The 26,073-nt window shown below is 46.2% G+C and overlaps 10 protein-coding genes across 10 annotated transcripts; 5 read left to right on the top strand and 5 right to left on the bottom strand.

Moving 5' to 3' along the window:
• Positions 1–116: 116 nt before the first annotated feature.
• Positions 117–1,090, top strand: SJAG_04014 (GrpE domain chaperone). The gene has a single exon (XM_002175099.2). The coding sequence runs from the start codon at positions 153–155 to the stop codon at positions 801–803; it is 651 nt and encodes a 216-aa protein (XP_002175135.1). The 5' UTR covers positions 117–152; the 3' UTR covers positions 804–1,090.
• SJAG_04013 (GTPase activating protein) lies at positions 1,017–4,571 on the top strand. The gene has a single exon (XM_002175098.2). The coding sequence runs from the start codon at positions 1,835–1,837 to the stop codon at positions 4,331–4,333; it is 2,499 nt and encodes an 832-aa protein (XP_002175134.1). The 5' UTR covers positions 1,017–1,834; the 3' UTR covers positions 4,334–4,571.
• A 22-nt stretch (positions 4,572–4,593) lies between these two features.
• On the top strand, positions 4,594–5,671 carry SJAG_04012 (prefoldin subunit 5). The gene is made up of 4 exons (XM_002175097.2): positions 4,594–4,894; positions 4,952–5,061; positions 5,124–5,229; positions 5,319–5,671. The coding sequence occupies exons 1-4, from the start codon at positions 4,705–4,707 to the stop codon at positions 5,375–5,377; spliced, it is 465 nt and encodes a 154-aa protein (XP_002175133.1). The 5' UTR covers positions 4,594–4,704; the 3' UTR covers positions 5,378–5,671.
• On the bottom strand, positions 4,681–7,278 carry SJAG_04011 (COP9/signalosome complex subunit Csn1). Its single transcript, XM_002175096.2, has 3 exons — positions 6,749–7,278; positions 5,673–6,694; positions 4,681–5,592 (listed from the first exon to the last, which is right to left on the bottom strand). Exons 1-3 carry the CDS (start codon positions 6,801–6,803, stop codon positions 5,434–5,436), a joined length of 1,236 nt encoding a protein of 411 aa, XP_002175132.1. The 5' UTR covers positions 6,804–7,278; the 3' UTR covers positions 4,681–5,433.
• A 9-nt stretch (positions 7,279–7,287) lies between these two features.
• SJAG_04010 (hypothetical protein) lies at positions 7,288–12,278 on the bottom strand. The gene is made up of 2 exons (XM_002175095.2): positions 8,326–12,278; positions 7,288–8,286 (listed from the first exon to the last, which is right to left on the bottom strand). The coding sequence occupies exons 1-2, from the start codon at positions 11,560–11,562 to the stop codon at positions 8,119–8,121; spliced, it is 3,405 nt and encodes a 1,134-aa protein (XP_002175131.1). The 5' UTR covers positions 11,563–12,278; the 3' UTR covers positions 7,288–8,118.
• SJAG_04009 (transcription factor Ste11) lies at positions 12,238–15,347 on the bottom strand. Its single transcript, XM_002175094.2, has one exon. It carries the CDS (start codon positions 15,150–15,152, stop codon positions 13,278–13,280), a length of 1,875 nt encoding a protein of 624 aa, XP_002175130.2. The 5' UTR covers positions 15,153–15,347; the 3' UTR covers positions 12,238–13,277.
• A 285-nt stretch (positions 15,348–15,632) lies between these two features.
• SJAG_04008 (cytochrome c heme lyase) lies at positions 15,633–16,835 on the bottom strand. The gene has a single exon (XM_002175093.2). The coding sequence runs from the start codon at positions 16,390–16,392 to the stop codon at positions 15,718–15,720; it is 675 nt and encodes a 224-aa protein (XP_002175129.1). The 5' UTR covers positions 16,393–16,835; the 3' UTR covers positions 15,633–15,717.
• Positions 16,836–17,339: 504 nt separating this feature from the next.
• Positions 17,340–17,678, top strand: SJAG_04007 (fungal protein; the record flags this gene model as incomplete). Its single annotated transcript, XM_002175092.1, has 1 exon — positions 17,340–17,678. One exon carries the CDS (start codon positions 17,340–17,342, stop codon positions 17,676–17,678), a length of 339 nt encoding a protein of 112 aa, XP_002175128.1.
• A 3,382-nt stretch (positions 17,679–21,060) lies between these two features.
• Positions 21,061–24,919, bottom strand: SJAG_04006 (3'-5' exoribonuclease subunit Dis3). Its single transcript, XM_002175091.2, has 2 exons — positions 24,037–24,919; positions 21,061–23,910 (listed from the first exon to the last, which is right to left on the bottom strand). The coding sequence occupies exons 1-2, from the start codon at positions 24,224–24,226 to the stop codon at positions 21,191–21,193; spliced, it is 2,910 nt and encodes a 969-aa protein (XP_002175127.1). The 5' UTR covers positions 24,227–24,919; the 3' UTR covers positions 21,061–21,190.
• On the top strand, positions 24,294–26,039 carry SJAG_04005 (SWI/SNF complex subunit Snf59). Its single transcript, XM_002175090.2, has one exon. It carries the CDS (start codon positions 24,559–24,561, stop codon positions 25,561–25,563), a length of 1,005 nt encoding a protein of 334 aa, XP_002175126.1. The 5' UTR covers positions 24,294–24,558; the 3' UTR covers positions 25,564–26,039.
• Positions 26,040–26,073: the final 34 nt, after the last annotated feature.

The following is a 26,073-nucleotide window of genomic DNA, read 5'->3' on the forward strand; positions in this document are numbered from 1 at the left end:
CGTTATCAATTATAACGATCGTGATACAATTTGTTATTTGTTATTATGCAATTCCGTGTACCGCTGTCGTGTTGCCCTGCGACTCGTTAGGCGACGCGGGGACTGCTGCTTATTCAGAAGATGCTGATCATCTTCATCTACCCTCTGCAAACATGCTTCGACTGAAACAATTCGTTCGTCCCAGCGTCTTTCGCTGTTTGCGCCCTCAATTTTCTGCGGGAGCACTTCGTTACTCCACAGAAACGCCAAAGAAGCCGACAGAGGGTGGTGTTGACGGGTCTGCTACCTCTGCGGCTTCTGGTTCCGAAGTCGAAGTCTTGAAGGAGCAGGTAGCCAAGAAGGACAAGGAGATTTCTGAGTTGAAGGATCAATTCCTTCGTCAAGTCGCCGATTATCGTAATTTGGAGAAGCGTGTCGAACGTGAAACCAAGCAAGCCCGAGATTTTGCCTTGCAAAAATTGGCTAAGGATTTGCTGGAGTCGCTCGACAACTTAGAGCGTGCTCTTGAAATTGTGCCTGAGGAGATGCGTAACGACACTAAGAATCACTCAGAGCTCGCCGAATTGTACAAGGGTTTGTCTATGACGGAAGAAATTCTGATGAAGACACTTAACAAGCACGGTCTGAAGCGCTACGACGGCGTTGGAGAGCACTTCAACCCCAATCTCCACGAGGCTGTCTTCTTCGTTCCCGTTCCAGACAAGGAACCGAACACGGTTTTCCATTGCGAAAGCAAGGGTTTCGACTTGAACGGCCGTGTCATCCGCCCAGCAAAGGTCGGTGTCGTTAAGGGTCCGGAGTAGAGCGAGTCACGTGCTAGCTTATCATTTAAAGGTGGCACGTGAGTAGGTACAGGGTCCGTGCTTGTTTGATCGACATCGAAGATCTGCAGAAAATCGCACAGCCTGCGCCTTTCGGCAGCAATGGATGCATGTACACTAGAAGCGGGGCAAGCAGAGCGGGGTAACGGATCTGCGGCTCAAACAGTTCTCTCTTTCTGCAGATCCTAAAACCTCGTTTCACTTAAAACAATTATCTGTTACTGCTATTTAAAAAAAACAAATATGACATTTGTAATTTCAAGCTCCCATCCCTGTTTCTTTTTTCGTTTCACTCGCACTCTAATTTCCGCTGTGGGGCTCCTATTTTCCCCTCTCTTAATGGTTGTCCCGTTGCGGGAGGGGGCGGTTTCTCACTACTACCACCAAAAGGATTGCTGCTGCATAAACGAACACGTTAAGGATCCTTACTGATTTTAAAGCGTGCCCCTACGCGGCTGTTAATGTGCCTCCTTTGCCCTTGTGCCCACACACGCAGACATCCACACCAAACCCGTAAGCACGAAGACCCACTCCTCTAATTGCGCAGGGGAAACATTCTGAGCTCTGCTTGTTGAAACGGAGTACTTGGATTTAAATTGGTTTATTTTCTTGCTTGTTTATAACCTTTGTTTCTTTGAAAGCCAGCCGTTTGTTGCCTTTTAATTAACTCCTTTTATCTTACCGGTGTCACATCTTTGGAAAGCAAAAAAAAAAGCAGACTCAATCGTATAAAAGCTCTTTATATACTAAAGGAATTATTGTCTGTAACTGTTTTGTGTCTTCGTTGTACACTTGTCAATTAAGAACTTTGGATTTTGAAATTGATACGCAAAAATTATACATACACACACACATTATTCTCAGTATCCCTCTCCCTGTCAGCTTCTTTCTTCCTCTACTGTCGCTCGTTTAATCCGACAACTTTTGTGTATTATATTACTACTTACCGTATCTAGTTTCATTTTGTGATAGTTTCTACACATTCCCTCTCTTTTCCCGTCCTATGATTCCTTATGTCTGCTATTGCAAATTTAATTAAAGAAAAACTCATTGGTACTGAACCCCAAGAAGCTGAGCGTCGTTTGCGATGGTCTTTCCGGTTAGCGGCTTCGCAAATTCTTCTGGGCAGATTGGAATGTGAACTGCTTTTGCCAGAAAGCATTGACAACTCGCATCAAGCTCTTTCTACGGCCACTTCGCTTCACACGGACAATATCCCCGAATATGCAACCAGCATCGGTTTGCCCGGTAATGCTTACATGTTCAATGATTACTTCTGCTTTATTTCCGATAACCATGAGGTGCGATTTTGCATACCGTACACTGTTATTCAGAAGGCTGCGCGCACTAGTAAGAACGGGATTGCTTCTGAGCTTCGACTTTACATGTTTCATGGTTTGACTATCACTCTTGAGTACCTGCGGGCACCGGAGGCTTTTCTTCGGTTTTGCGAATTACTACGCGATGCCTTACGTGCTCACAAATCTGAAATGCCTTCCACGGCGGAGTTTGCAAAGTCTTTCTACTCTGATTATATTTGTAGTGATTCTAAGACTCCCAGTAAAGCTGCGCAAACAAATTTCGGTTTTGGCGAAATTCATGATTATCCAACAGACGCGAAGGCTTCACGTGAACGACCAAAACTTCGTCTTTGGCGGGACTATTTCTCACAACATGGACGTAATCTAACGCTCGTTCGTTTGCCTGTATTCTCTAAACTCATCCGTATCGGTATCCCGAATAAACTTCGAGGAGAGCTTTGGGAGCTGTGTTCTGGATCTCTCTACTTGCGTTTGGAAAACCGTAATGAGTATACGCACTTGCTCAAAGTACATTCTGGGCAAGTTTCGTTTTCCATCGAGGAAATTGAAAAGGACTTGGGACGGAGCTTGCCAGAGTATCCCGCATACCAAAGTGAAGAAGGCATTAGCTCTCTTCGTAATGTCTTGGTTGCCTTTTCGTGGAAAAACCCGGATGTCGGCTATTGCCAGGCTATGAACATTGTTGCGGCTGCATTGCTAATTCATTGCAGTGAAGAACAGACTTTTTGGCTCATGCACCGACTCTGTGAATCTTATGTACCTGGCTATTACTCTAAAACTATGTATGGCACGTTGCTAGACCAGAAGGTGTTTGAAAGCTTGGTGCGGAAACTTATGCCGGTATTGTATGCTCACTTCATTAATTCAGACATTCAACTAAGCATTGTTTCTTTACCTTGGTTTTTGTCGCTTTTCTTTAGCACTATGCCGTTGCAACATGCATTTCGAATCTTGGACAGTTTTTTTCTTGAGGGGCCTCGCGTACTTTTTCAAATCGGTCTTGCAATTTTGTATCTCAATGAAGAAGAGATCTTCAAGGTTAAGGAGGATGCAATGTTTATATCCATTTTGAAGCGATACTTTTCTACGTTGGACGAGCGACCTTATCATGAATCGTTGGACAAAAGAGCTTCGAACATTACCCGTTTCCAAGAATTGCTTGTTGTGGCATTCAAAAAATTCAGTAATATTACGCATGGCGTTATTGAAGCGGAAAGAAAAAAGTTTAGTGGCACCGTAATGTCTTCTATTGAGTCATTTGCCAAACGTACACAGATTCGCAGTCTCCAAAACTATCAACCCTTGACGAAAGATGAACTTGGTATTATATACGATCGTTATTTGGCCGCTCAAACAGAACCATTGTCTACTCCTGATGATACTTCAAGTACTCATATGGATTTTGTCTGTTTCTGTCGTTTTATGGCGGGTCTCGCGGAGTGGGCAAATGATTTGGATGAGAAGTCCATCAATACACCTGCTTCGTTCATGCGGAGATTGTTTCTGCGTTTTGATAAAAGCCTTGTGGGTTCGGTATCGCTGCAAGATGTTGTGTCTGGTATTGCCGAATTAAAGGTTCGAGATGTAATGCACACCATTTCTTATATGTTTGAGCTTTATGATTCCAATGGGGACAGTTATTTGGAAAAAAACGATGTACTTATGGTTTCAGAGGCTCTCTTATGGATTACACGGTATATGGGTGATGAGTATCTGCCTGCCGTCAGTAGATTCATCCAACGCTGCTTTCATTATGCTGACGAAGCTAGCGCTGACGGTGGTGATGCCACAAATCTTGTTGATATAACTTCTTCTGAGGATGGTGATAAACGTTCTATTGGTGCCAATAGTGCGATTCGTGTGAGCTTGCCGACCTTCCGTATGGTCATTCTTTCAGTTCCGGAATTGGAGCAGCTTTTCGCAACCGGTCTCGCAGACTCTATTAAGTTAGAATCCTTGCCGCCTATGATAACGCCCTCTCGTGGTTTGCGTGGATTGCTCGACTCACTTGTCAATGATACCGCTAAACTTACCGTGGCTTTCCGGGCTCATCGGCCAGCACAAGAAACTGTTACTACCTCTTCTCCTTCAACCTCCCCATCAAAGTTGAATTCTAATTCGGAAAAAGATGATGAACTCGGCGCCGCCCACGAAAATGATAAAGATTTATTACAATTTGATCCGTTTTAACGACCTACTGCTTTTTTGCAGGACATACTCGATTCTTCCTTTTGTCCCTTTCTGCATTCATTTATACGTGTTTACCCATTCTCACTGTTTTCCCATCAACACTCTATCAATCTCATTTATTATTTGCAATGCCAATACTTTTACTTAGATTTATAAGCTAGTTCATTTCTTTACTAGAAGCTATACGACAATTTAACAGCTATCGACTATTCTTAATAATGAGTGCTATTTATACCTGCTTATATCCGTCATTCTTCGTCTTTTATCCTTAGAATTTTCTAAATAACTTTATATTATCTAAGCGAACCTTGTTTTTTTTTCCAAGGATCAACTCTACAGTGAAGAAGGCCTTAATTTGTTACACAGAACAAATGTCGACACCAGAAACTCAGTCTATTGATCTTACAAAGCTATCTATAGAGCAGCTTTCCGAGTTGGTGAAGCAGCTGAACTCGGAAATTGATTACCTGGCGACTTCTAGTGCTCAACTTTCTCAAGCTTTAACTAAGTTTACTGAGTGCATTTCTTGCGTTAAGAACGTGGTAAAGGATGAGAATAATGGTAAAGTCTTTTTATTTTTTCAGTCATAGTCCTTGATATTAATGTGGTTCCGGATAGGAAAAGAAATTTTGGTCCCTTTAACAGCCAGTCTTTATGTTCCAGGCCGTTTTAAGTTAAAAGATAACAAGGTCCTCGTTGACATTGGAACCGGTTATTTTGTTGAAAAGGTTTGCACACATCATTTAAAAGGTGTTACGACAACACATGACTAACAGTTAATTTGCTGCAGACAGCAGAGGAAGCTGCCGTGTACTATGAGGGAAAATGTGAATACTTGAGAAAGAGCATTGGGGGTTTAGAAGGAGCAATTGATGCTAAGAATGCTCAAGTTAGAGGTAAGACGGAGTGTTTTCGCAGTATCATCGTTTCGACAATATTGCATTGAGAGTCATGGCATTCAAAGGTATGAAAACTAATGCTTCAGCTGTCCAACAAATTACACAAGAAAAATTCATGAAGGAAAGAAAAACTGCTGCTAAGTAACTAACAGTTGCCCACAAGAATAATTGAGAACATTAAGGATTTAACGGAAGTTTACTTTATGGAATGAGTGTTGGATTTTCAGTCGCCCGAACTCCAGCACGTGTTGCTGCAGCCTGAAGATGTAGTATTTTGGCTGTAAGTAATGCCTCGGATACAAGGTCTTCCATTTCGTGTGTTCGTTCTTCTTCAGTGAGTTTTCCTCTCCGATGAACAGTCTATAATGTGTTAGAAGAGCCATTGTCATAGAGCATAAATAACAATCGTGTCTACGAATTCTTTGTAACGCTGTACATACCTTGTTCATACTGTCCAACTGCAAGTCCAGTAGGCCATTTTCCATAAGTTTTGTTAAGCAATTATCCACCTCTGCAACGGGAATAGACGTTTCCTCTGAGATACGTTTCAGTTGTATGTCAGAGTAAGGAAAGAGGAACTGCATGATAACATTTTGGTGAATTAATGGCATAATGGTGGGCAATTGAGGGGCCAGAAAAGGGTCAATAGAATAAAGGGGTAGATTGGAGTTAAGTATATCGCGCATATGACTGTATCGTCGGGTGTTCATCGCTTGCATACATTGCTTAAGTAAAGGATCGATTTCTGCAAACTTTGCAGCTTGATCTAAGTCGTTAAGAGTACATTTTAGTTCTTCTGCGGTAAAGCATGCCATGCAGCACAAACTCATGTATGTTGCATGATCGGCTTTAGTAAGAATACACTCTTTAAGGTCAGAATTCACATGCATAAAGTTGTCAAGGGCATGTTTATATTCCCCAAGACACATGTGTGCGAGACCGCAATAAGCATATACTGCAGATTTGATTTCAGGCGCAGTTTCCATTGTTGATTTGGCGCGCGAACCAAAAGCTAGGACATGAGAATAATTCTCAAGATAGAGGGAAACGCGCATGAGATCCAAAGATAAGTAAGCCATTTGTTCTGGGGCAACACAATATTCACGAACTTTTGCAAAAGCCCGAAGTGCATTTTCGAATTGTCCTATGTCTAGGAAAAAACGTGCAAGATCTAATTGACCCATACGAATAGATTCTCGTATAAGATTCATTTTATAAGACTTTAAATTAGAAATAAGCGCGTCAAGTCGCTGTTTTCTGTTGTAAGTGACACTCTCTATCCACGCTGTGTCTTCCGCTTCCAGTTCGGAAACCGATGAAGCAAACTCATCGCGAATAGATTTGTACAATTCAAAATCGTAAGTCTTAGATTTCAACTCTTTAAGTGCTATAGCTACAGCTTGAGGACGAACTCGTTCATTTGATCGAGCGACAAAAAGAGCTCGTTGAATTAAGCCCCATGCTTTACTAAATTAGTATATAAAACATTATAAAATGTACAATAAATGATACACACCTTCATACTCATCTAAATACTGATGAATATCCAAAGATAATGGAGAAGATGACATTTAAGTCAATTGAAACGGAAAGACGAAGTAGTTACACGAGTTTTCTGCCAGCTACTGGAGACCGTAAGCATGGATAAAGCTGCCTAGTGGATCGAGGCAGCTTATTAATAATTTAAAACTATATCAGTACGTGGAAGTAATTGAGTACACTAACCACTATATTATTAAGAAGCAGTGGAGTACGTTGAATAAATTTGTAAGATTACCCGAGGAAGTGACAATAATAAAGATTTAGGATTCGCAGAATTCAATTCTTAGATGAAATAGTAAAATGAAACTTTGTAGATGAATATTTTTTTTTTTTTTTTAGGAAAACTTTTTGAAATTACAACGAGTAGTAGTGTTTCTTTACTTTAATGATATAATTCACCTTATCTTGGCTTTCTTTTAACTTAGATATTGATTTGTGTTTTAGATTTTGAAGAAAGGACCATTCTGTTCTTCACTTAGTTTAAGCATAAGCAGTAGGTGCGCACTTCAGTTGCTAGAATATAATCTATTATATTTGACTATAACAGTTCGGCCACACTTTTGAAACAGTCTACAAAATGATAACAAGAAACAAACGAATATTATTGACTAGACTGAACTATTGGGCTAACTTTAATAACTGAGGTAGTTTTTTTTTATTTCTTATTTCTTATTTCTTATTTTTTATTTTCAGTTTTCAAAAATTTTTTAGTTTCCAAGTACAAGTTTTTTTTTATCTGCTTCCATCACAGTAGTGGAGAAGATACTGCGTATGAGCTTTTTGTTTTTTTCCATTTTTTTTGGTGAAAGAAACTGCCGGAGATTCAGTTCTTCATTTATAATTATCCGCATTTTTGGTTCCAGACACAGCCCACAGGAGAAATAGGCTGTTCCAATATTTGATGTTTTCTAGTTTTTTTTCTGCTTTAGTAGTCATAAATCCGATAGAGTCAATTGCTTTTTTCGTTAGTCCTTCTTTTATTAATAAAAATGAAGAGAAATTTGAGAGGAGTTGTAATAATTGATGCTGTTTCCAATGATGAGTCGTCGCCGTTGCTATTAGAGTCCGTTTATTAGCAATCATTCTTTTTTCCTTATTTTGTTTTTTTGTTAAATTTCGGTTTTTTCAAATTTTTTTCAAGGTTTTAAATGTTTTATTTCCACTTTTTTTGATCAGTGTTGCCGGTATCACTTGTTTTCATTCTTTTTTCATCTTTTTTCTTAAAGTATTTCGTTTTTGTTTTTGTTTTTGTTTTTGTTTTTTTTTTATTTTTATTTTTTATTCTTTATTTTTGAATTTTTTTTTTTTTTTGATATTTTAGAGTTTCATTTTTTAAGAACACATTTAGTGGACCATTTGCGTGATGGGATCAGTGTGCCGCTTTCTGTAGGTCAGCTCGAGTGATAGAACCTTTTCGTAAGTTTTGAGCCTGGAACAGCGCTCGAACATGTAACGAAGCTTTCTGTTCCAGTTGCCAAGTGCAACCTGCAAATTCTTGGGCTCGGAAGAATACTGGATATTGTTAGTAGCAGAATTTTGTGAAAAACTTACAGTTCTCTTAATCTTTGGAAGTAGTTTCTGAAAGTTGGCTAGTGCATCAATAACTTTGGGAATGCTAGTAGTCATTGCCTTGCACTTTGCCTCAAAAGTTTCTGGCGCGTCACAAACACCACGAAGTTCGATAGGACGCCATTCCTTGACTGGTTGTTTATTGTCAATGTGTGCGGTATTAGTTAAAGGAATTCCCCATCCATAATTTACGTTAGTAACACATTCGGGGAGAGGAGGGCAAGTAGCCATTGCAGCATTAAAGTTTAAAACATGACACCATTGTTGTTGATCAAGGGGAGACTCAGTAGTGAATACCAAAATTTCTCCATCGGGCAGTGTTAGGCTAACTGGGGACCGTTCAGCCATGTAACCATCTTTAATGTTAGAGACATCAGCAATAGAATTTTGAAGCTCAACTCTATGCGCAATAGAAGAATGAGAGAGCCATGTCTGTAAACTGGGTTTTCCGGCGAGATAGTAAATTTTAGGAAGTTTGTAAATGCTTAATGCCTTTTCTTCGACACTAAGAAGTAACCATTTTGAAGCTTTCGCTCTTAACCCTTTCATAGCTTCTTTGCTAGAAAAATACTTGCAATAAACCAATCCAAATTTTCTCCAAGGAACGCGTTTATCTTCCTTAGAGGCAGCAACGGTCTGTTCGTAGCTGTATGCTTTAAAATTCTTGACATCAGAGTCTGCTTCTTTGTAAACAATAGGAATGTCAGAAGTGGGTTCTTCAGTTAATGCTTCCTTGCCGAACTCAACAGATGAGTGGGAAATATCACTTTTTAGATCAGCTTGGGTGTCCTCACGGGATATCTTCTCATAAATGCGAACATCACGGCAGTCATTTTTAGTAAACTGACTTTCCGTTTCGGGCTTTGTGGATGAGCAGTTGGTTGTATCAGTTAAGACTTTACGGTCGGATGCAGTTTTGACTTTGGGAGGGGTGGGCAATCCCGTCCGGGAAATATCATCAAAGAAGTCACGAAGGTGACAGTCAATGAGAATTAAAGCATGCTCTGGAACGTTGAATTGTTTAGCAAGTCCATGTGCATAATTTAAACGTTCGCGATGTGCAATATTGAACGAGCTTAATGACTTCCACCGGTCGTTTTTCCATTGCTTGGGAATCGTAACATCCTCTGAGGATTTGTGCAAGTAACTCGCGGCTTCGAAAAGCGCCATACGCATGAATTCTGCTTTTGTGGTACGCTTTCTGTATATATTACCATCGATATGATAATTTCTGTTCAGCTTAATGCAGACATCCATTATAGATTTCACAGTTGAACAGTTCATAAAAGATAGGTCCATGTTGCATTGATGCCAACGATCTGCCAATAGATACAGCATTGGCTCTTCAAATGAATAAACAGAAGTTAGATGTAGCTTCCTGCAGATCAACTTCAATGATTCCAAAATTGACATACCTTGGAAGTTAAACTTTTTGACATAGTGCTCACGAAGGCGCTTCATTTTGTCAGTATCGTGAGAGAGCCATTCAGTTAAGTTTTTTTGAATCAAGTTGTGTTCTTGTAAAGTCCAAATACAATGAGCGAGAGTTTTTTCATCATCATACGAGCGATTGTTAACAATTTCGAAAAACTCGTGAAGTGACTTGTCGGGTAAAGTGATCAGTTCGACAAGACACCTGGGCACAATAATTCTTGGACGATTTCCTTCATATTTGATGCCTGTGATGGGGTTCTCATAACGAATCGATTTTAGTTCTCTCTCTTCTTCGGCAATCTCAGATTCATTCTTTCTCTTCTTATTCTCCGGACCAACAAGGATATCAAAAATATCAGCCTTGGAGTCGAGATTTGATTCAAGAGAAACATCGCCGTTCTCTTCTCTCTGTTCTCTAGCGACGGTCTTTTCAAAGGTTCCATCAGTCTTTTTTAAGTCTTCAGATACGGTAGCAGCAAAGTCATCATAGTCTTCAGGAGAAACCTGTGTAACAGTAACTTCGCCGCCATCTTCCGTGTCGACCGTTTCTTGGAAGTGACCGACAAGTTTGTTTTTGGACGGGTCAGTAAGAGCGCCGGAATATTCATTAGAAAATCCGCTGGCAAGTTTAGTGTTTACGGAAACGGCATCATTGGAAACGTCCCATGGACTATAGTCAGTTGTACGGTCTGGATCCTCTTGTTCGAGAACATCTTCAATGTTATACTTAGGAGGAAGGTCCGCGAGAAAGTTGTTCCTTTCAACTTTGGTAAGCTTCAGTAAACACTTGTCGGTTGTTGTTTGGGCTGATCTCGGTTTCAGCTCGAAATTGGGTTCAGGGAATACTTTCTTCTCAGGCTCTTCTTTAGGCAGATCAGGAGGGACCCAAGTAGAAGGACCAGCAATAGCAGGAATCTCTCGATGAAGATAACTGGCAGTCTTGTTCTTAATGTTGGTAAAAATTTTGGCACTTTTAGCCATAAAATTTGAGGCAGCCTTTTGAAATTGGCTTTTTTCGTCACGGGCGGGTTCAGTAACTGGGAGAGCAGGGGCGGGTTGCTCGGGTTCGGTCTTCTTTTCAACATCAGTAGTTGCAGCTTTCTTTGCTTCTTTGCGATCCATATAAGCCTTCCATCTTTTTTGCATCAAGACATTGCGTTCCTCTTTCGAAAGGTCATCCCAACGAGAAGCGGAAAGGGTTGGCTTTTGGTGCATACGAGCCTGTTTTCTTTTCTCGGCAAAGTGTCTTGACCAAGCATCTTCATGCTCTTGAACAGCACGGTCGGTGTTTGTCTGTCGCTTCTTGTTGCTAGACGGAGCTAGTTCGAAAACGGAATTACGCTTGGCAGTAGCAACCCTATTAAGGGATGCAATGGGTGCAGTAGTAGGCATGCGTTGACACTCTTTGTTTTGTTCAACGATAATACCGGACATAAAATCAGCAGTTTCCCTTGCCCTCATTTGTTGATGGGCTTCAGGCTTTCGAACATACTTAGACGGTGAAACAGCCTCACAAGGTATGCTGCGAAGCCAGTTCTTGATACCGCTAAGCTTACTGACAGGCTTGCCAGATGCATTGTTAGTGAGTGCATGCTCGGTAATCACTTCCTTGAGCCTCTTCTTTTCAACAAACTTGGAGGTAGGTCGCTGAATCTTTCCATGTGCCGGTGCCTCGCGGGATAGGGAGCGAATAGCGTTGGTAGTAATGCGAGTGTTGTTCTTTGGAATTATATGAGGATGGATTAGTTGCTCGTCAACTTCCATCGGTGTATCAATGGCAGACATGATATAAGGTAATTGCTTAATAGCGAATGGTTTCGTTTTTTTTGGATTTTGTGATTGTATACGGCGGGTTAAAGGAAGTCAGTTTTTAGACTTTACCAAAAACCAAACGTGCAATACTGAACAGTAAAGGCGCAATGAGAGTAACACTGATAGGGAATACTTGAGGAACAGTTATGAATAGCTTAGAATGAAGTATGCTTGGCGCTTGAGAGTAGACAAGTTATTGAGCAAATGTATGTTCTGAATAACGAACTTGCTCAATTATGTGGAGGCAAAGAGAAAGAGTGAGAACAGAAACGCTTATATACCTTCGTTTACAACAAACATTCGTTTATGTAAACAAAAGCTAGAACATGATTAGTTCACAGCTTAATGTCTGATCATTCATGAAATGTAAACAAACCTCATGGGACCTTCCAGTAAGCGCAGCGAGAACTGGAAGGTGAATAAACGATATGAATGTTTATTAAAGGAGGTGTTAACAAGCAGGAAACTATGCTGCGAATTCAAAGCTCGCGAACATCAAAGACGAAACCCAACCAGCAGAACAATCCTCACCTATACTAGTAAGCATCAAACATTACCCCCCTTTGGGAAGCTCCGTTTACCAAGATCACTTGGCTCACCCACTCTGAACACATTCACCGCTTCTTCAACCTGAATCTCAACAGCAGCTAATGACATAAACATGAAAGACAGAAAATGCTGCCTCAATTAGATTAGAAACATTACTGCAATAGCTCCATGAGCATAAATGGTACTATAAGCAAAGTCTACCATCAAGGCATGGTAATTGAGAGACGGAAAAAGTAAATGAGAGAAAGCGAGAAAGAAGATGGACGGGAGAGGAGAGAACAAGAAGAAATTAATGAAAACTTGCGTTCTCCACTCAATGCTCTCGACAAAATAACTCTTGTTGGCAGACGTTAAGAATTGAAAACAGGAGAATAGCATGTAATTCGTTTTCTAGCAGTATCCTTTTCGTCATTCAAGACGACTGACCAAGCTAGGCAAGTACATAACTGTTCCTGGAAAATAAGCATCACATAGTAATACAAGAGCAGAGCTCGAAAGTAACAAGTGGCAAGGAAAGTTGAAAAGAATGAACCAAGTACGAATCTCTTAAGGCAACTTTGACACAGAAATTAAAAAAGGGGTAACATAGAAACATTAAAACAAATCACATCAGAAACACAACAAAAATCATAAAAAAAAGCAAAAAAAAGGCACAAGGAAAAAGGAAGTGATAATGTGTACTGAAAAACAAGTGTCACATTCTTGCTCTGTTCAAGAGATGGGAGAAAATGAAGGCAATTTCGAAGCGCACTCACAAGAAAGAAAGGAAAAGACGCTTACAAGCAGCGTACATGAGGAATGGCAGAGAAAGTGGGAATAGTGTGATATGCGCCAGAAATGCCATACCAATTCTTTAGAAAAAATAGAATTCAAAGAAGAAAAAAAGAGAAAATAAGAAAGAAAAGAATTAAAAAGACCGAAAAACAAGGACAGAGGAATAAAAGGAAAGAAACCCCAAGCGATTCTCGGGAACACAAACAACATCTGTTTCACTCAAAAGGAGCTGAAGAAAAAGAACCAGCAGTGTCTCATCGTCCCAACGAAGCACGATCAAACAAGCAAGGCTCTGTACTGGAAAGCAGAGTGCAATTACTGCACACAGGCATCATAATTAATAAATCACCCGTTTATGAGGAACATCACGTCCACAAAGGAGGGTCAAGAGAAGTGTTGTTGTCGGAAAGATCGAAGACGGCAGCATTCGCTAGGAAGAAGTCGTCGAGGTCGTCGCCCAGCTTGCAAGGGACATCGAGAAAGGACTCGGGGAAGAGCTCATTGCTGCAGGCACGAATGTCAACCTTGCCGCAGCTTCCGGGGTAATCACATCCAACGGAAAGCAGGGAAGACGGTTCGTCCATCTCTGACAAGATGGACGAGGGCGGCTGCGACGACATGGAGTTTCGAGGCGTGTTGAACAGCGAGGTGGCCATGTCCGTCAGGGCCGAGGGACCCGACGTGGAATACGACGAGCTGCACTCTGAGGGCAAGTAAGGAGCCGCACCAGCTGTGTTTGAAGCCGCGTTCATTCCAGTGGCAGCGGCAGCGGCAGCAGTCGCACCAGCGCCATTTGCACCACTACCACCAATGCCTGCGCTGGCCAAGAAGCCGTAGGGCTCCATAGCAAAGCCAGCACTGAAGGAGCAGCTGCGGCGAGGCGGTGGTTGTCGGGGAGGGCCCAGTGGTTCTGAGACGGAAAACGTGCGCCGCATCTCAGGCACAGGCACGCCTTGCAAGGGCGTCTGGGGTGTCGTTGGGACGCTGGTGCTGAACGAAGCAACAGCGCCCATGGGATCAAATCGGTCGCCCAAGGAGGCGGTCGAGAGACGATGCAGGGAATCAAAGTTTGTAAGAGGGCAGGAGGAGGAAGAGACGCTGCCGCTGCTGCTGCCGTGGTGTCGCGCAGCTTCCAGGGAGGCCACGGCAGCAGAGGTATCGGCCATGCAAGCCATGAGACTCGCAACATCAGCGGCAGAAGGAGGTTTTTTCGTAGTCATGTGTTTAAGCAAATCTAGATCTTGTGGTGGGATTCCGCCGGCATTAGAAGAATTACGGCGCTTGCGGGGACGCGACGACGTGTGTTGGTTTTTGCGAGGACTGAACTTGTACTCGGGATGAGTCATCATGTGTCGCTGTCGTTCGAGGACAGCAAGGTCAGCATAGTACTTTTTCACCTGGACGCTCTCATTGCGCCAGAGCTGGCCAATAATGCGAGAAATGCTCTGATGATTGTTGGTGGGGATTTCGTTCTGGCGATCGCGCCGGTAGAGCATGAAGCTGTTCAGCGGGCGCTTGACGCCCGAGGCCGACGAGCCAGAGCGGGAGCTCTTTTTCGAGCGCAGGCGCGAGCGCGAGGGCGTGGACGGGGGCAGTGGGAGGAGTGGGATGGTGGAGGCGGGGGCGAGCGAAGGGTCCACCGGGGGACTGGCCGAGACGGGCCTCGGATGCGCAAGGGTCGGCGAGGGCGTCGTGGGGGCCGCGAGGCGAGCGGGGGCGCTCGACGCCAGCGGCGCGTCGAGCTCAGAGGGCGACGGTGCCGCAGGCGACGGCAGTGCGTTGGAGGTGGGCACAGTGGGGGTTGCCGCGTCGGCCCCCGCGCTGGGGCTCCGCACATGCGGGGGCTGCTGCTGCTGCTGCTGCTCGTGCGGCTGCCCGTGCTCCTCGTGGTGCTCGCCGGCCACAGGCGGCAGGTACAGCCCGACGGCAAGCGACTCGCCCAGGCCCGGGCCGGCCGCGGTGCGCGTCTCGGCGTCGCCGGCCGGCTGCGACCCCAGCGGCCCCCACATCGCCGACGCGTCGCCGAAGAGGTTCGCGGCGAGGTCGAGGGTGTCGGCGGCGGGGGTCGGTGGGGCGTTGGGGTCCGCGGTGTTTTCGTCCGAGCCCACACAGTCCTCGTGGGGGTGGACCCTGGAGTGTGGGATGCACTGAGACATTTTGTGGGCGTGCTGTGGGGGAGCTGATACGGCTGAGCAGCGTGTTGTGTTCGAATGCGTTGAGAGCTCGTGCTCGATGTTCATTTACAGAGTGGTGCGTGCGCTGTCCGGTGAAAGCGGGCTGACCGCGATCGTCGCGCTTCTGCGTTGTTCCAAATTGAAAACGTTCTTAGGCCCCGAAGACCGCGCGTGCAGGCAAAGCAAAGCGAGCAGGCGTCTTTGTACGAAGGAAAGGAACAACGGTAGTGGTTCTTTGTAGGTTTGGCAAAGAGAGTGTGGAACGGGCTCCTTTTATACTGCAACAGTGCGTCATCACAAACAATGGTTTTATCAAGCCGCGACGCGTGTCAGGGCTGTTTTTGTGCAGGCAGACGCGTCGTGTACCCGAAACCTGAAGACGCACGTAAGTCGAGTCAGGGTTCGGAAACGAGAGGACTTTGAAACACAGTCGCCACCCCCAACGCGACGCGCGCGCACGCGACGCGACTCGGGGTGGGGTAGGAGGATGCGCGCCAATGGGCGGCGGCGCAGGGGCAGCGTGCGGAATGCGTGCTGATCAATCAGTGGGCGAGGATAATCATGATGTCATTGATAGCGATATGATGGCCGGCAGTTGGAAAGGCGAGAAACCGCGCACGTGCTCACTGGCTCACTGGTTTGGAGAGTCGCTGCCGGCAGTGCGAAAGCCGACGAGCGCTTTTTTTGCGCGCAGCTTGATCAGCTCCCAGGAGTCCATGGCGGGCCGGACGTCGAGCGAAAACACGGGAGCGCCGTCGGGCGAGTCGGGCGCCTCGTAGTAGTCGATGACGTAGCGCGCGACGGAATGGTCGTCGCGCTGGACATACCAGTCGTGGCGGTCGAACGGCGGGCCCCCGTACCGAGTGGGGGCCAGCCGGCCCAGCAGCGCGTACCAGCGCGCGCGAGGGGAGGGATGGGCAGCCCGGCCTTCGAAGCGCTGCAGCGTTGGGTGGCCGTGCGGGCGTGCGAGCTTTTCCCAGGCAACAATTTCGTGCCAGACGCCCTCGTTGAGGAAATTGTGCACCTGCACCATCATGGGGACGTCATGCGGGCTCTGCTCGTAGCCTTTGCGCTCGAGGGCGCGCTGCATCTGCTCGGGCGACGGGTACTCCCAGAACGAGCCGTCTGGCTTGGGAATGCTGCTCTGGTGGGGGCGGGGGCGCGAGGACCGGAAGGGCCACCAGCGAGCGAGGAGGCCTGCCTGGCCGGCGGTGTCGGCGACGGGGCAGGCGCCGCCAGCGCCAGCAGCAGCCGGCGGCGCCTGCGACGAGGATGTGGGTTTCGTGGAGGAATCGGTGGACGCCATGAGCAGTGGGTGTGGAGAGAGAGGAGAGGAGGAGCCCGGCCGCCACGGCCGCCTCTAGCGCGACGCGTCGCGACGCGTCGCGCTCGACGCTCGGGCTGCAGGTGGGGTGGAGTGGAGGTGGGGTAGAGCGGAGGCGGTGCGGTGCGGGCGCGTCAGAGTCAATATATGCTCGGCGTGACCATCTAAGTTTCGTCTAATGCCTCCGCTCCCCCATCGCCCCCATCTCCCACCCCGCTTGCCTGCGCATGTGGAGACGCGGCGGTTACGCTGCGTAATGCTTGCGTCACGCCAGCGTCGCGTTAGCGCCGCACTAGTGCACGCTACTTCTCGTCTCCAGCAACCTTACCGGCTTATGTCACTCAGGCGTCAGCCTCGTGTCATCCAGTCCCCCTGGGGTCCTTTGTGACGCACGGCGAGCTCTCGAGATCGGGCAGCTGTTCGGCTAGCCGGCCGCGATGCCAGTGGCCAACGAGGCCGTAGCCGCCAACGCGACGCTAAGGCGGGCCGCTTAGAGAGCAAGCCGCCGTCGGGGCCTTTTGCTTGCTCCGGCAGGTCGCCCCTGTCGCATGCGTCCGTGGCCCTCCCTGGTCTGCCCTGCCCTGACTCGGCAGACATTTAGTTCTGCCTCCGGCCTTTCTTGCTCTCCTCCAATTCCTTTCCTTTTCGTTCTCGCCCTCGTAATGCCTCTGAAGAAAATTCATTCCAGCGCTCATTTCCAGCAGCTCAAAGACGACAGCGCGTACGTGCTGCTGCAGCCGCACCACGACTCGCAGGACAAGACGCTAATGGCCGAGTACGTCCGCCGTGGCTTCTTCAAGTATGCTCCGTACTTTTTCGTAGAGAAGAGTGGTAAAGGCAGCGTTGTATTCTTCCATCCCTCTGCCGATCTTTGCGGCTACCCGACAATGCTGCACGGCGGCTTCCTTGCAACAATGCTCGACGAATCGTTGGCGTACGGTGTGGGCGCCAACTTCCCCTCGCAGAAGGGCGTCACCGTGTCGTTGAAGGTGAACTACATAGCCCCTGCTCTTGCTGATCATTTGTACAAGGTAGTGTGCACGACCACTAAGGTCGAAGGCCGCAAGGCGTGGATCACCGGCGAGCTGTACCGGGTGGTCGATGCCCAGGAGGAGCAAGGCAGCAAGGAGAACGTCGAGGTGGACGGCAAGGAGCGACTGGGCAACTTGATGCTCTGTGCGCGCGCCGAGGCATTGTTCATCGAGCCTGCCTCGTACAAGGTGCGGTCGTCTGTGTCTGAGGACAAGCTGAAGAAGCCGGTGGAGTAGGGCGGCAAGGACAGTGAATGCAGCGAATGCTCGTTCATGCTCGCTCACGCTCGCATTCACTGCATTCGCTGCCAAGAGTCTTGAAGGACAGGCTCCATTGCACGAGCCAGCTGCTGGCTCGTGCAATGGAGTTCGTCTACCCCGGCATCCCCTCCACAGTGAGACAATTTTGGACAATTTTTGAATACTAATCAACTGACGAAATGACCAACACAGTCGGCACGCGGCGAGCAGTCGCCACGCGAGACGGCCAGTCCGACCACGTTCCAACTCTGCGCAGCTCAGCTCAGCACGAGGACTCGAGTCGACCGTCAACAGTCGACAGTCAGCACGCATTGCTCGCCACCCCCGTGGAGGACGTGCCAGCAAGTCTCTGCTCGTCACTCGTCTTTCGACTCCGTTCACTCCCTCCACTCCCTCCTCTCCCTCCGCTCCTCGTCCCCTGCGACATCCCTTTTGTTTTTGTTTCATTCTTCATGCCAACTGCAGTCGGCGGCGCGCGCAATCGTATCGCAGCTTCGTTTCGCCTCGACTCGACCAGTCTCCTCTCTCAGCACAGCTCATCATACAAAACATCACAGCACCACAGACGGCGCAAATCCCCAACCATTCCTTGACCCCTCTTCCCTTCCCTCAGTCCTTTCTCCTGCTGCACCCTGCTCTGTCGGCTGCGTCTGCGGCCGACGCTGCTCGACCAACCTTAACTGCTGCTCGCAGGGTCCACCCACCGACGCCCCCGCCCCCTGGATGGGAGCGGGCGTGGATGGGGAGTGGGCGTGGATGGGGACCGTGCGTGGATGGGGACCGTGCGTTTCGATCCTCGCAGAGCGTCTGCCGCAACGATCGGCGTCAAGCGAGGGTCGTCGCGGGGCGAGCAAGTCGAGGGGTGAGCAAGTCGAAGGGTTCAGGGGCTAGGGACAAGGACAAGGGATGGTGCAGGATAAGCGTCAGGTAACAATAGGTAACACTAGAGGAAGAACAGCCAGACACAGAGGTAAAAGGTCCTAAGCGAGAAGAAGGGTCCATGGAGAGCGTGGAGAGCAATGGCGACGTCAGTGTGATGAAACGGCGTCGAACGGCGCCGAACGGCGCCCGCAGTGGGTGTCGCCCGCTGCAGCTCTGTCTGCTGGTGTGGGCCAACGCAATGACGGCGATAATACCACGACCTCCACGACCTCCACGACCGCCATCACCACCGCTGCCGCTACTGCTCCCTGCTGTCGCACATTGCCGGCGCCTGTATCGTTCGGTTTTCGCTCGTCCCAATTTGGCTCGTGCGATTCTTTTCTTGCTGCACGCTCTCGTTGGTTCGTCGACGCGCCGCCGGTTTGCGATTAAGCTGATTGCACACTCCGCAACCAGCCCATTCCAATGCACACGAATAGATGGCCTCCTTGCATTCCGTTCGAACCGTGCGCGAACCTTGCAACCGCAGTGCCGTACGCCAGTGGTTGGAGCGCCTGTGCGCCAAAATGTAAAATCTATTTTTATCTTTCCGAGATATCTAATCAGAGAAACGATGACGTCGGCCAAACTGTAAATCAACCGGCTGGCATATTCCGAGCGAGTGACGCAAGAGAAACGTTGTGATGTGAAGACGCGCGCAGAATCGCTCTGTCGTGGATTCTGCTGCATGCGAGTGGATGGAGCGCGCGTAGTTGCGTGGACTCCGGTTTGCGGGAGAGCCCGCGAATGCACGCCGGCGATTGAGCAGACTCGGTGCGCGCTGATTCGCCTCTGCAGCTGTGGACCCTGTAGAGATCGGAACGAAAGCCCTGAGAACTTTATTCTGGATAAGCTTTGTGCGAGGGAAGCGACAGCTGGGTAGAGAGAGAGGGGGGGAGGAATTATAGTGGGGACTATGATGACTCTAGTAGGGACTAACTAGTGTGATGGATGATGACACAGAGAAGAGAGGGAGAGAGACACGGCTGCTGCAATTCAGTCGCTGTGGCACGGTGAATACTCAAAGTAGGGTCACGCGGTCATCCGTGACCTCTGGAATACGCATTGTCTCGTTGTCACCTCGGTTGGCCGGCAGTGAGCTCGGGGCGGGTAGTTTAGAATTAGTTAGGCCTTCCGCTGCCGTCTAGGTAAGAGGTCTTACATATTGTAATGTGATTCAGCTCCAACTGCCACTCGATGTCTGACGTTGAAACGTCAGCAATTGCAGGCGCAGCAGAAGAAAATTTTTATTCTATGTCATGAGGATGAGGCGGTGAATGAAGATGTGATGTGAGGAGGGGGGGAGAGGAGAGGAGTCGTCTTGTGTGGGTAAACAATTGATTGTGTAACGAGTGTGAGTGTGAGTGTGAGTGTGTGTAGCGCGTGTGCCTGTGTATTGCGAACGATTTCACACTCTTTCGATATACTACATTGGTTCACGAAGCGATGGCAAAATTGCTTTATTCAATGGTGGGTTAATACAATCGACAAGAGAGGCTGCTACGGTAATGCCCACGGCTCTTCGTTTCAGAAAACGCCGCTTCCTTCACTGTGCGACACATACGTTCCTTGCTACAGCTGATCAAGGACACGTCAAGAGACATTTCTTTTATTTCACAAACTGAATTGATTGAATTGAGTACTGTACTCTAAACTTTAGACCTGCTGATCTATCATAACGTGGACAGTCTCCGATCTTTCGCCAACTTCAATTCGTTAAGATAACTCCAAATTTACTTGGCTTAGTTGGATATGGTTTGTGCTATCGTTGCTCGTATTTGCCGATAGTAGACATTATCGTGCTTGAGCGGATGAAATTGAGACTAGTTCTTGTGTTTCTTGTGTGGCATCACGCGTTTTGCTTAAGAGACATTCCTTTACATTACCGAGCTGTTTTTTAGCAATTTCGATTTTTTGAGTTTTTATATACAAACTCAAAAAATCTAAATTGCATAGTCACTATAGTCGGTCAAACACTAAGACGAGTTACCTCGGTAAACTTAGTCGCTAGCTTGGAACGACCTGCATGTGATGACGGAATTGTTTCCTATGTGTGTTCCGGCTTAATTGGGTTGCCCACAGAGAATATTTCATATCAAAAGTCTTCCTAACGAGACGGAAAGTAGTCGCTTTTATTTGCATAACTAGACACGCTTGTATATCATTCAACAGATATATTGCCGTCAAACAACACTAGTCATGAAATATTAATTCAATCAAAAGTTTATTTCCTAATTGATTCTTCTGTCAACGAATAGAATAATCTATTCAGAATGCTGTTCCACTCAATTGCTCTCGTTTCAGGCGTTCCATTGTATTGAGAATGTGTTCCGTACATACCATATTTTTCAACTTTGATACTATTGTTTCCATACAAGTTCTTGTACGAACAATTATACACAGAAAAATATATCCTGAATACACTGGCTATGTGTAATACTACATTTTTAACATAACCAGGCACAGAATAAGCCCCCAAAACTATACGCTCTACTAGCGTCTCTCTACCGTCCACCATGTCTTACATCTCTTTCATAACAGACTGAATCTTCTTTTCACCTAAATCCCTAATACAACAATTGGATATGTACTTTTTGTTTGCCAGAGTGTTCATCCCGAATAGCTCCCACAGAAACAAGTACCTTTTGGAACATCTGTATGCGAATTTTGTGCTGCTTCGGTGCCTTAATGCTGACATTCAACGCATACTGAGCTTCATCAAACTCCACAACAGGTTCTGGAGTAGACAGCGTCCGAGTATAGACAATTCCCTCAAGACCAAATTTGGCAATGAAAACGACAAAACCATTTTTGAAGACCTTGATAACATGTGCCTCTTCACGAGTTTCACGGCCCTTCAACGCTTGACCAACGTAATACTCCACACTGGCACGTCCCGCCATCTGTGCCATGCGATGCCGATAGTTGATACCGTTGCAAATATCAACCAATTTTTGTTTGTTTTGCAGAGAGGGATGCAAAGTCTCGTAATCAATAGAAGCGGCCAACTGCCGATGAGCCAGCACATCGGCGTAACGACGAATGGGCGAGGTAAAATGCGTGTAAATAGGAGAGGCTAAACCGTAGTGTCGGAAGTCGGGGTATGCAAATGTTCCCGAACAAAAGTATTCGGCTGAAAGCATACAACGCGTCGTCAAGATACGAAGCAGTGTATTGAAATAGGGGTCAGCATTATCTGAACACTCATCCAGCGAGTGTGCAAGTGCTTTCGAACTATCACACTTAAGTTGCATATCCTTACACACATGCAAGATGTCTTGAAGTGCTTCAAAATTGGAAGCTGGAGGCGCGGCGTGACGACGCAAAACCGCAGTTTGTGGAAAGGTCTCATAAATTTTTTGGGCAACAGAAATGTTGGCGAGAAGCATGAACTCTTCAACAAGCGAATTCGTTTCAAGAAGCTGCTTGATCTCAATATCCATCGGGTCCGAGGTCTCATTGTCCATTTGAACCTTCACCTCAGGACTGGCGAGATTCAATGCGCCGTTGTCTAAACGTCTCTGCTTCAGTTTTTTTGAGAGACGAAGCAAAATTCGCATACCCTCCGTAAGAGGATCCTGTGCCTTTTTGTCGTCAATGCGGGCTTGCGCTTCAGCGTAGCTGAACGCTTCCTTCGAAGAAATTACGGATTTTGTAAACGAAACATTAACAACGTTCGCATTCTCATCCATTTCCCAGATGCAAGAAAACGCGAAACGCTCAATACGGGGGCGAAGAGAACAGAGATCGGTACCGAGCAACATTGGAAGCATATCAATACGTTTATCGACCAAATAAACTGTGGTACCGCGCGAAGAAGCTTCGGCATCCATTGCGGTGCTTGGCTTGACAAAATGTGTTACATCAGCAATGTGAACACCTACCTCGTAATTACCATTCGGCAACGGACGCGCATGAAGAGCATCATCAATATCTTGACACCCAGGAGGATCAATACTGCAAACAAGCAGTTCTCGAAAATCAGCACGCTTATGCCACAACGGATCGCTTTTATCTTGCGGAACACGCCATTCATGACCTTCAGCGGGCAAACAATCCAAAACAGATTTGGGAAAGGGGCGATACTGTACATCGTACTCGAGCAATAATGCTTCCGTTTCTGCTTCCTTCGTCTCCATTTCACCCAGCGCGCGCACGAAATGGCCCTCCGGGTAGCGACTGTCAATGTCCCAGTTGTCTACTGACACAACGATCCGCTGTCCTAGCAAACGTGAAATTTGACGAGTACGGAACCGGATTTTGGGCACACGGCGATCCATAGGAGTTAACAGTACAGACTGTTGAGAACTGCCGGTACGATTTGCAACGCTGGCCATGTCAACATGGCCAACGTATGGACGCCAATTGCGCTTCAGGATACCCACAACACGAGCCGTCGGCAGAATATGTTTACGGGCAACTTCCTTTTCATTTTCGGCTTGGAAGGCACTTTCGTCTTGGGCGACGGGTTCCTCGACTTGTTCCTCATCGTTTTCATCTGATGCAATTTCGCTCGTTTCCGTTTTCCATTCGCTTTGAGGCAATATTTCAATAGCAACAAGATCACCTTGTACAGAACGATTCAAGTTCGAACGCCCCAGAATAATTACTGGCTTATCGTAACCGAGCACAGAGACAGTACCTTCCAGAAAGTTATACGGGTTGATGTTGACGATGCCCTTGTGGATTTCACCGTTTTTAATGCAAGTAAGCATGCGTGACATAGACCAATGCTGCGTAAAAAGAGTTTTGCCAGCAGTTCGAGACTCGCGCTCAGCTTGGGCCTCAGCATTAGCGGAAATCATATCAAGTAAAATGTCTGCGTCCGGCAGTTTTGTAATGTATTCCTTTGTAGAGCTGACTTGCAAGCCTTCCTCACGAGCTTTACGACCATTTTCAGCATCATCTGTCAACAGCACAACATTGATACCAACGCCTGCAAGATGATTCGCATACCAGTGCGTAGCCTTCCGAATAGCTCTATCGTTTCTGTCATTCACCTCTTCCTCGTCCACCTTCGTGATATAGGTATCTGAGAAGAACTCATTTGAGAATGTGACAAAACGCTTCGTCTTCTCCTGACACACGCGCTTTACGCGGTTGTAAAGAGGAATAGAACGTCCTGAAAGCTCGGAAAGTACAGTCTGTAATACGATGACATCAAAAAAGTTGTTAGGGTTTTCCAATAAATCCATGCAATGAATGAAAACATTGGTATCTGGGACCAAGTAGTGTTTACCATATTGTTCCAAGTGGAAAGGATTTTCGGAAAGAATTGGTTTTAAAGCTAAAACGAGTGTGTCAGAACGGGGAATCGTAATTAATCTACCACTAGAAGAACGAACCAGCATTTAGCACATAAATTGTTTCACATACAAAATCTCGTTCAGTTCCCCAAAACAATTTCTCTTACCATTTCCATTGAAATCCACTGGCTCCTTCGAGACACAAACGGTGCATGCACAACTATGACATGGAATATCATCCCGTAGGTAGTGTTCACGTACAATTTTCTGAACCTTTCCGCGAACCGAACGAGCAAAAACTTTGTTCAGTATGTTTGAAGAGCCGGAAGACCTTTTCCGTTCTACAATGCTAATCATTTTAAAGGCACCAGGCAAAGGCTCGTGGAGGGAAGGTTCGACTGAAGTGCTTCTTTCCCTGCTGTGTATCGTATATTCATTTTTTGGTGTAGCACTATTAAGCTATTTAGGGTTTCGTGTAAGCGAGAATGACGCATGGATATAGAGTTTATTCCAGTGAATGCCGATGGATGGTCTTTGCTCAAAGGCTGCACTTTACGCCTGGAGAGCTAAAGTTCGGTAGTATTACAGCGTTGTCGCGCATGTACATATTGAAATATCGTTAGTGAAAGTGAAGAAACGAATTTAGCGAACTTTAAAACTGGACGCGTGCAAGTTACAGAGTTACAGATATGTCAGAAAATGTTGAGACATCCACGCCCCCTGTTGAGACTAAAATTGTGGATGAGCAAGTTGTAGATAAAAATATACCTAAGGAGCCTACCTTTCTCGAAGGTAATGAACCGACAAATGACGAAAAAGAACATGATTCCTCGAATAAAAGTGATGAAGACCAAAAAACGGAATTAAACCGTTCAACAGTGAAAGAAGAGACGAAGGAGGAGCATCCTACTCATGAACAGGAGGCTGAGGATAAACAGGAGCTGAAAGTGGAACAAGGTCAGAAAAAGGAGAAGGAACCTGCAGGGAAACCGGAAGCCAGCCTAAAGAATAATCAAACGACGGAGAAAAAGGCTAGTTCTGGGACTACAGATGATACTAATCCTGGCAATTCGAACCAGGGAATAACAAAAATTATTGATAAGTATGGTCGTTTGCAAAATGGACTCGAATACAAAGCTCGAACGTTCTGCTTGACAGGACGTGGAAATGTTTTATACATGCTTGGAACAGAATGCGCCCGGTTATTGGGGTTCAAAGACAGCTATTTTCTGTTTCATAAAACACCTTCTCTGCGAAAGATTGTGACAACACCGGCAGAAAAAGAAGAGCTTATACAAATGGGGTTGCTTCTTCAGAATTTTCGTTCGCGTCAGGTCAGTATTGTGCCTGCTCGGCAGATATTCATGGTTTTTGGTGCCCGAATATTGGTCCATGGTTCTGTCGATCCTTCAGCCCACAAAATGCTCTTTGAACAAGGTATTGCCTGGGCTGATGATGAGTATCACAAGCTTGACAGTAAATCCACCGTATCTTCATCAGCAGGAACGCCTGGCCGTACAGACGGCCGTGGAGACACTCCTTCTGAAAGCTCTACTGACATTGAACCAACGCCTCCTGATGATTTTCAGGCAGCACTTCGCAATGCAGTAGACTATAATGCGGAATTATTCAAGGAACGTAAACGCCGGCTGGATGCTGCACATTATTTTTACTACGGTCAGACAAAACATTGATTTTCTATGGATCCACACACACTTAACTAAGAGTGACCGAATTCTTGACTCTTTTACACAAAAAAATGCTTATGGATCGATTCTTGAAAAACGTTTTAGTGTTTATCAACCGACTGTCGGATTCTAATGTCCCATGCTAATGTAAATCTCTTACTCAATTAAACATAGGAAAAAAAAAACAATCTCTCCTCACGACAGGTCAATTCGTTTCGGTCCTCCAATCGTGATCATTAACATTGTCCGATGTTGAACATTATGTTACTTCATTCAACACATGTTATCTTTACCTTCGTTTCATCTTCTAAACTTTCACTCTTTTTTTTCTTTTATTTTTCTTTTTGTAATTTCGATTACATGTTGCCTATTCTGTTATAGGGCAGCTATTCCCAATCTTTTAATTTCCCTTTTTGCTAAAAGGTGTACCATCTTATATCGACACCGGTTTGCGTACTTTAATATACTAAAATATAATAGCTCTTATTGACGTATACGTATAAAAATTCTGTCACA

The sequence above is a fragment of the Schizosaccharomyces japonicus genome, assembly GCF_000149845.2.
Source record: "Schizosaccharomyces japonicus yFS275 unplaced genomic scaffold supercont5.2, whole genome shotgun sequence".
In the NCBI taxonomy this organism is placed as follows: Eukaryota; Fungi; Ascomycota; class Schizosaccharomycetes; order Schizosaccharomycetales; family Schizosaccharomycetaceae; genus Schizosaccharomyces; species Schizosaccharomyces japonicus.

Bases quoted from the DNA above. Each gene is read 5' to 3' on its own strand.
- SJAG_04014 (XM_002175099.2), top strand. From the start codon at position 153: ATGCTTCGACTGAAACAATTCGTTCGTCCCAGCGTCTTTCGCTGTTTG.
- SJAG_04013 (XM_002175098.2), top strand. From the start codon at position 1,835: ATGTCTGCTATTGCAAATTTAATTAAAGAAAAACTCATTGGTACTGAA.
- SJAG_04012 (XM_002175097.2), top strand. From the start codon at position 4,705: ATGTCGACACCAGAAACTCAGTCTATTGATCTTACAAAGCTATCTATA. The intron at 4,895-4,951 runs GTAAAGTCTTTT...GGTTCCGGATAG, and splicing joins GGTAAAGGATGAGAATAATG to GAAAAGAAATTTTGGTCCCT. The intron at 5,062-5,123 runs GTTTGCACACAT...AATTTGCTGCAG, and splicing joins CCGGTTATTTTGTTGAAAAG to ACAGCAGAGGAAGCTGCCGT.
- SJAG_04011 (XM_002175096.2), bottom strand. From the start codon at position 6,803: ATGTCATCTTCTCCATTATCTTTGGATATTCATCAGTATTTAGATGAG. The intron at 6,695-6,748 runs GTGTGTATCATT...AATTTAGTAAAG, and splicing joins GTATTTAGATGAGTATGAAG to CATGGGGCTTAATTCAACGA. The intron at 5,593-5,672 runs GTATGTACAGCG...AACACATTATAG, and splicing joins AGTTGGACAGTATGAACAAG to ACTGTTCATCGGAGAGGAAA.
- SJAG_04010 (XM_002175095.2), bottom strand. From the start codon at position 11,562: ATGTCTGCCATTGATACACCGATGGAAGTTGACGAGCAACTAATCCAT. The intron at 8,287-8,325 runs GTAAGTTTTTCA...AACAATATCCAG, and splicing joins TTCCAAAGATTAAGAGAACT to TATTCTTCCGAGCCCAAGAA.
- SJAG_04009 (XM_002175094.2), bottom strand. From the start codon at position 15,152: ATGAACATCGAGCACGAGCTCTCAACGCATTCGAACACAACACGCTGC.
- SJAG_04008 (XM_002175093.2), bottom strand. From the start codon at position 16,392: ATGGCGTCCACCGATTCCTCCACGAAACCCACATCCTCGTCGCAGGCG.
- SJAG_04006 (XM_002175091.2), bottom strand. From the start codon at position 24,226: ATGATTAGCATTGTAGAACGGAAAAGGTCTTCCGGCTCTTCAAACATA. The intron at 23,911-24,036 runs GTAAGAGAAATT...CACTCGTTTTAG, and splicing joins AGTGGATTTCAATGGAAATG to CTTTAAAACCAATTCTTTCC.
- SJAG_04005 (XM_002175090.2), top strand. From the start codon at position 24,559: ATGTCAGAAAATGTTGAGACATCCACGCCCCCTGTTGAGACTAAAATT.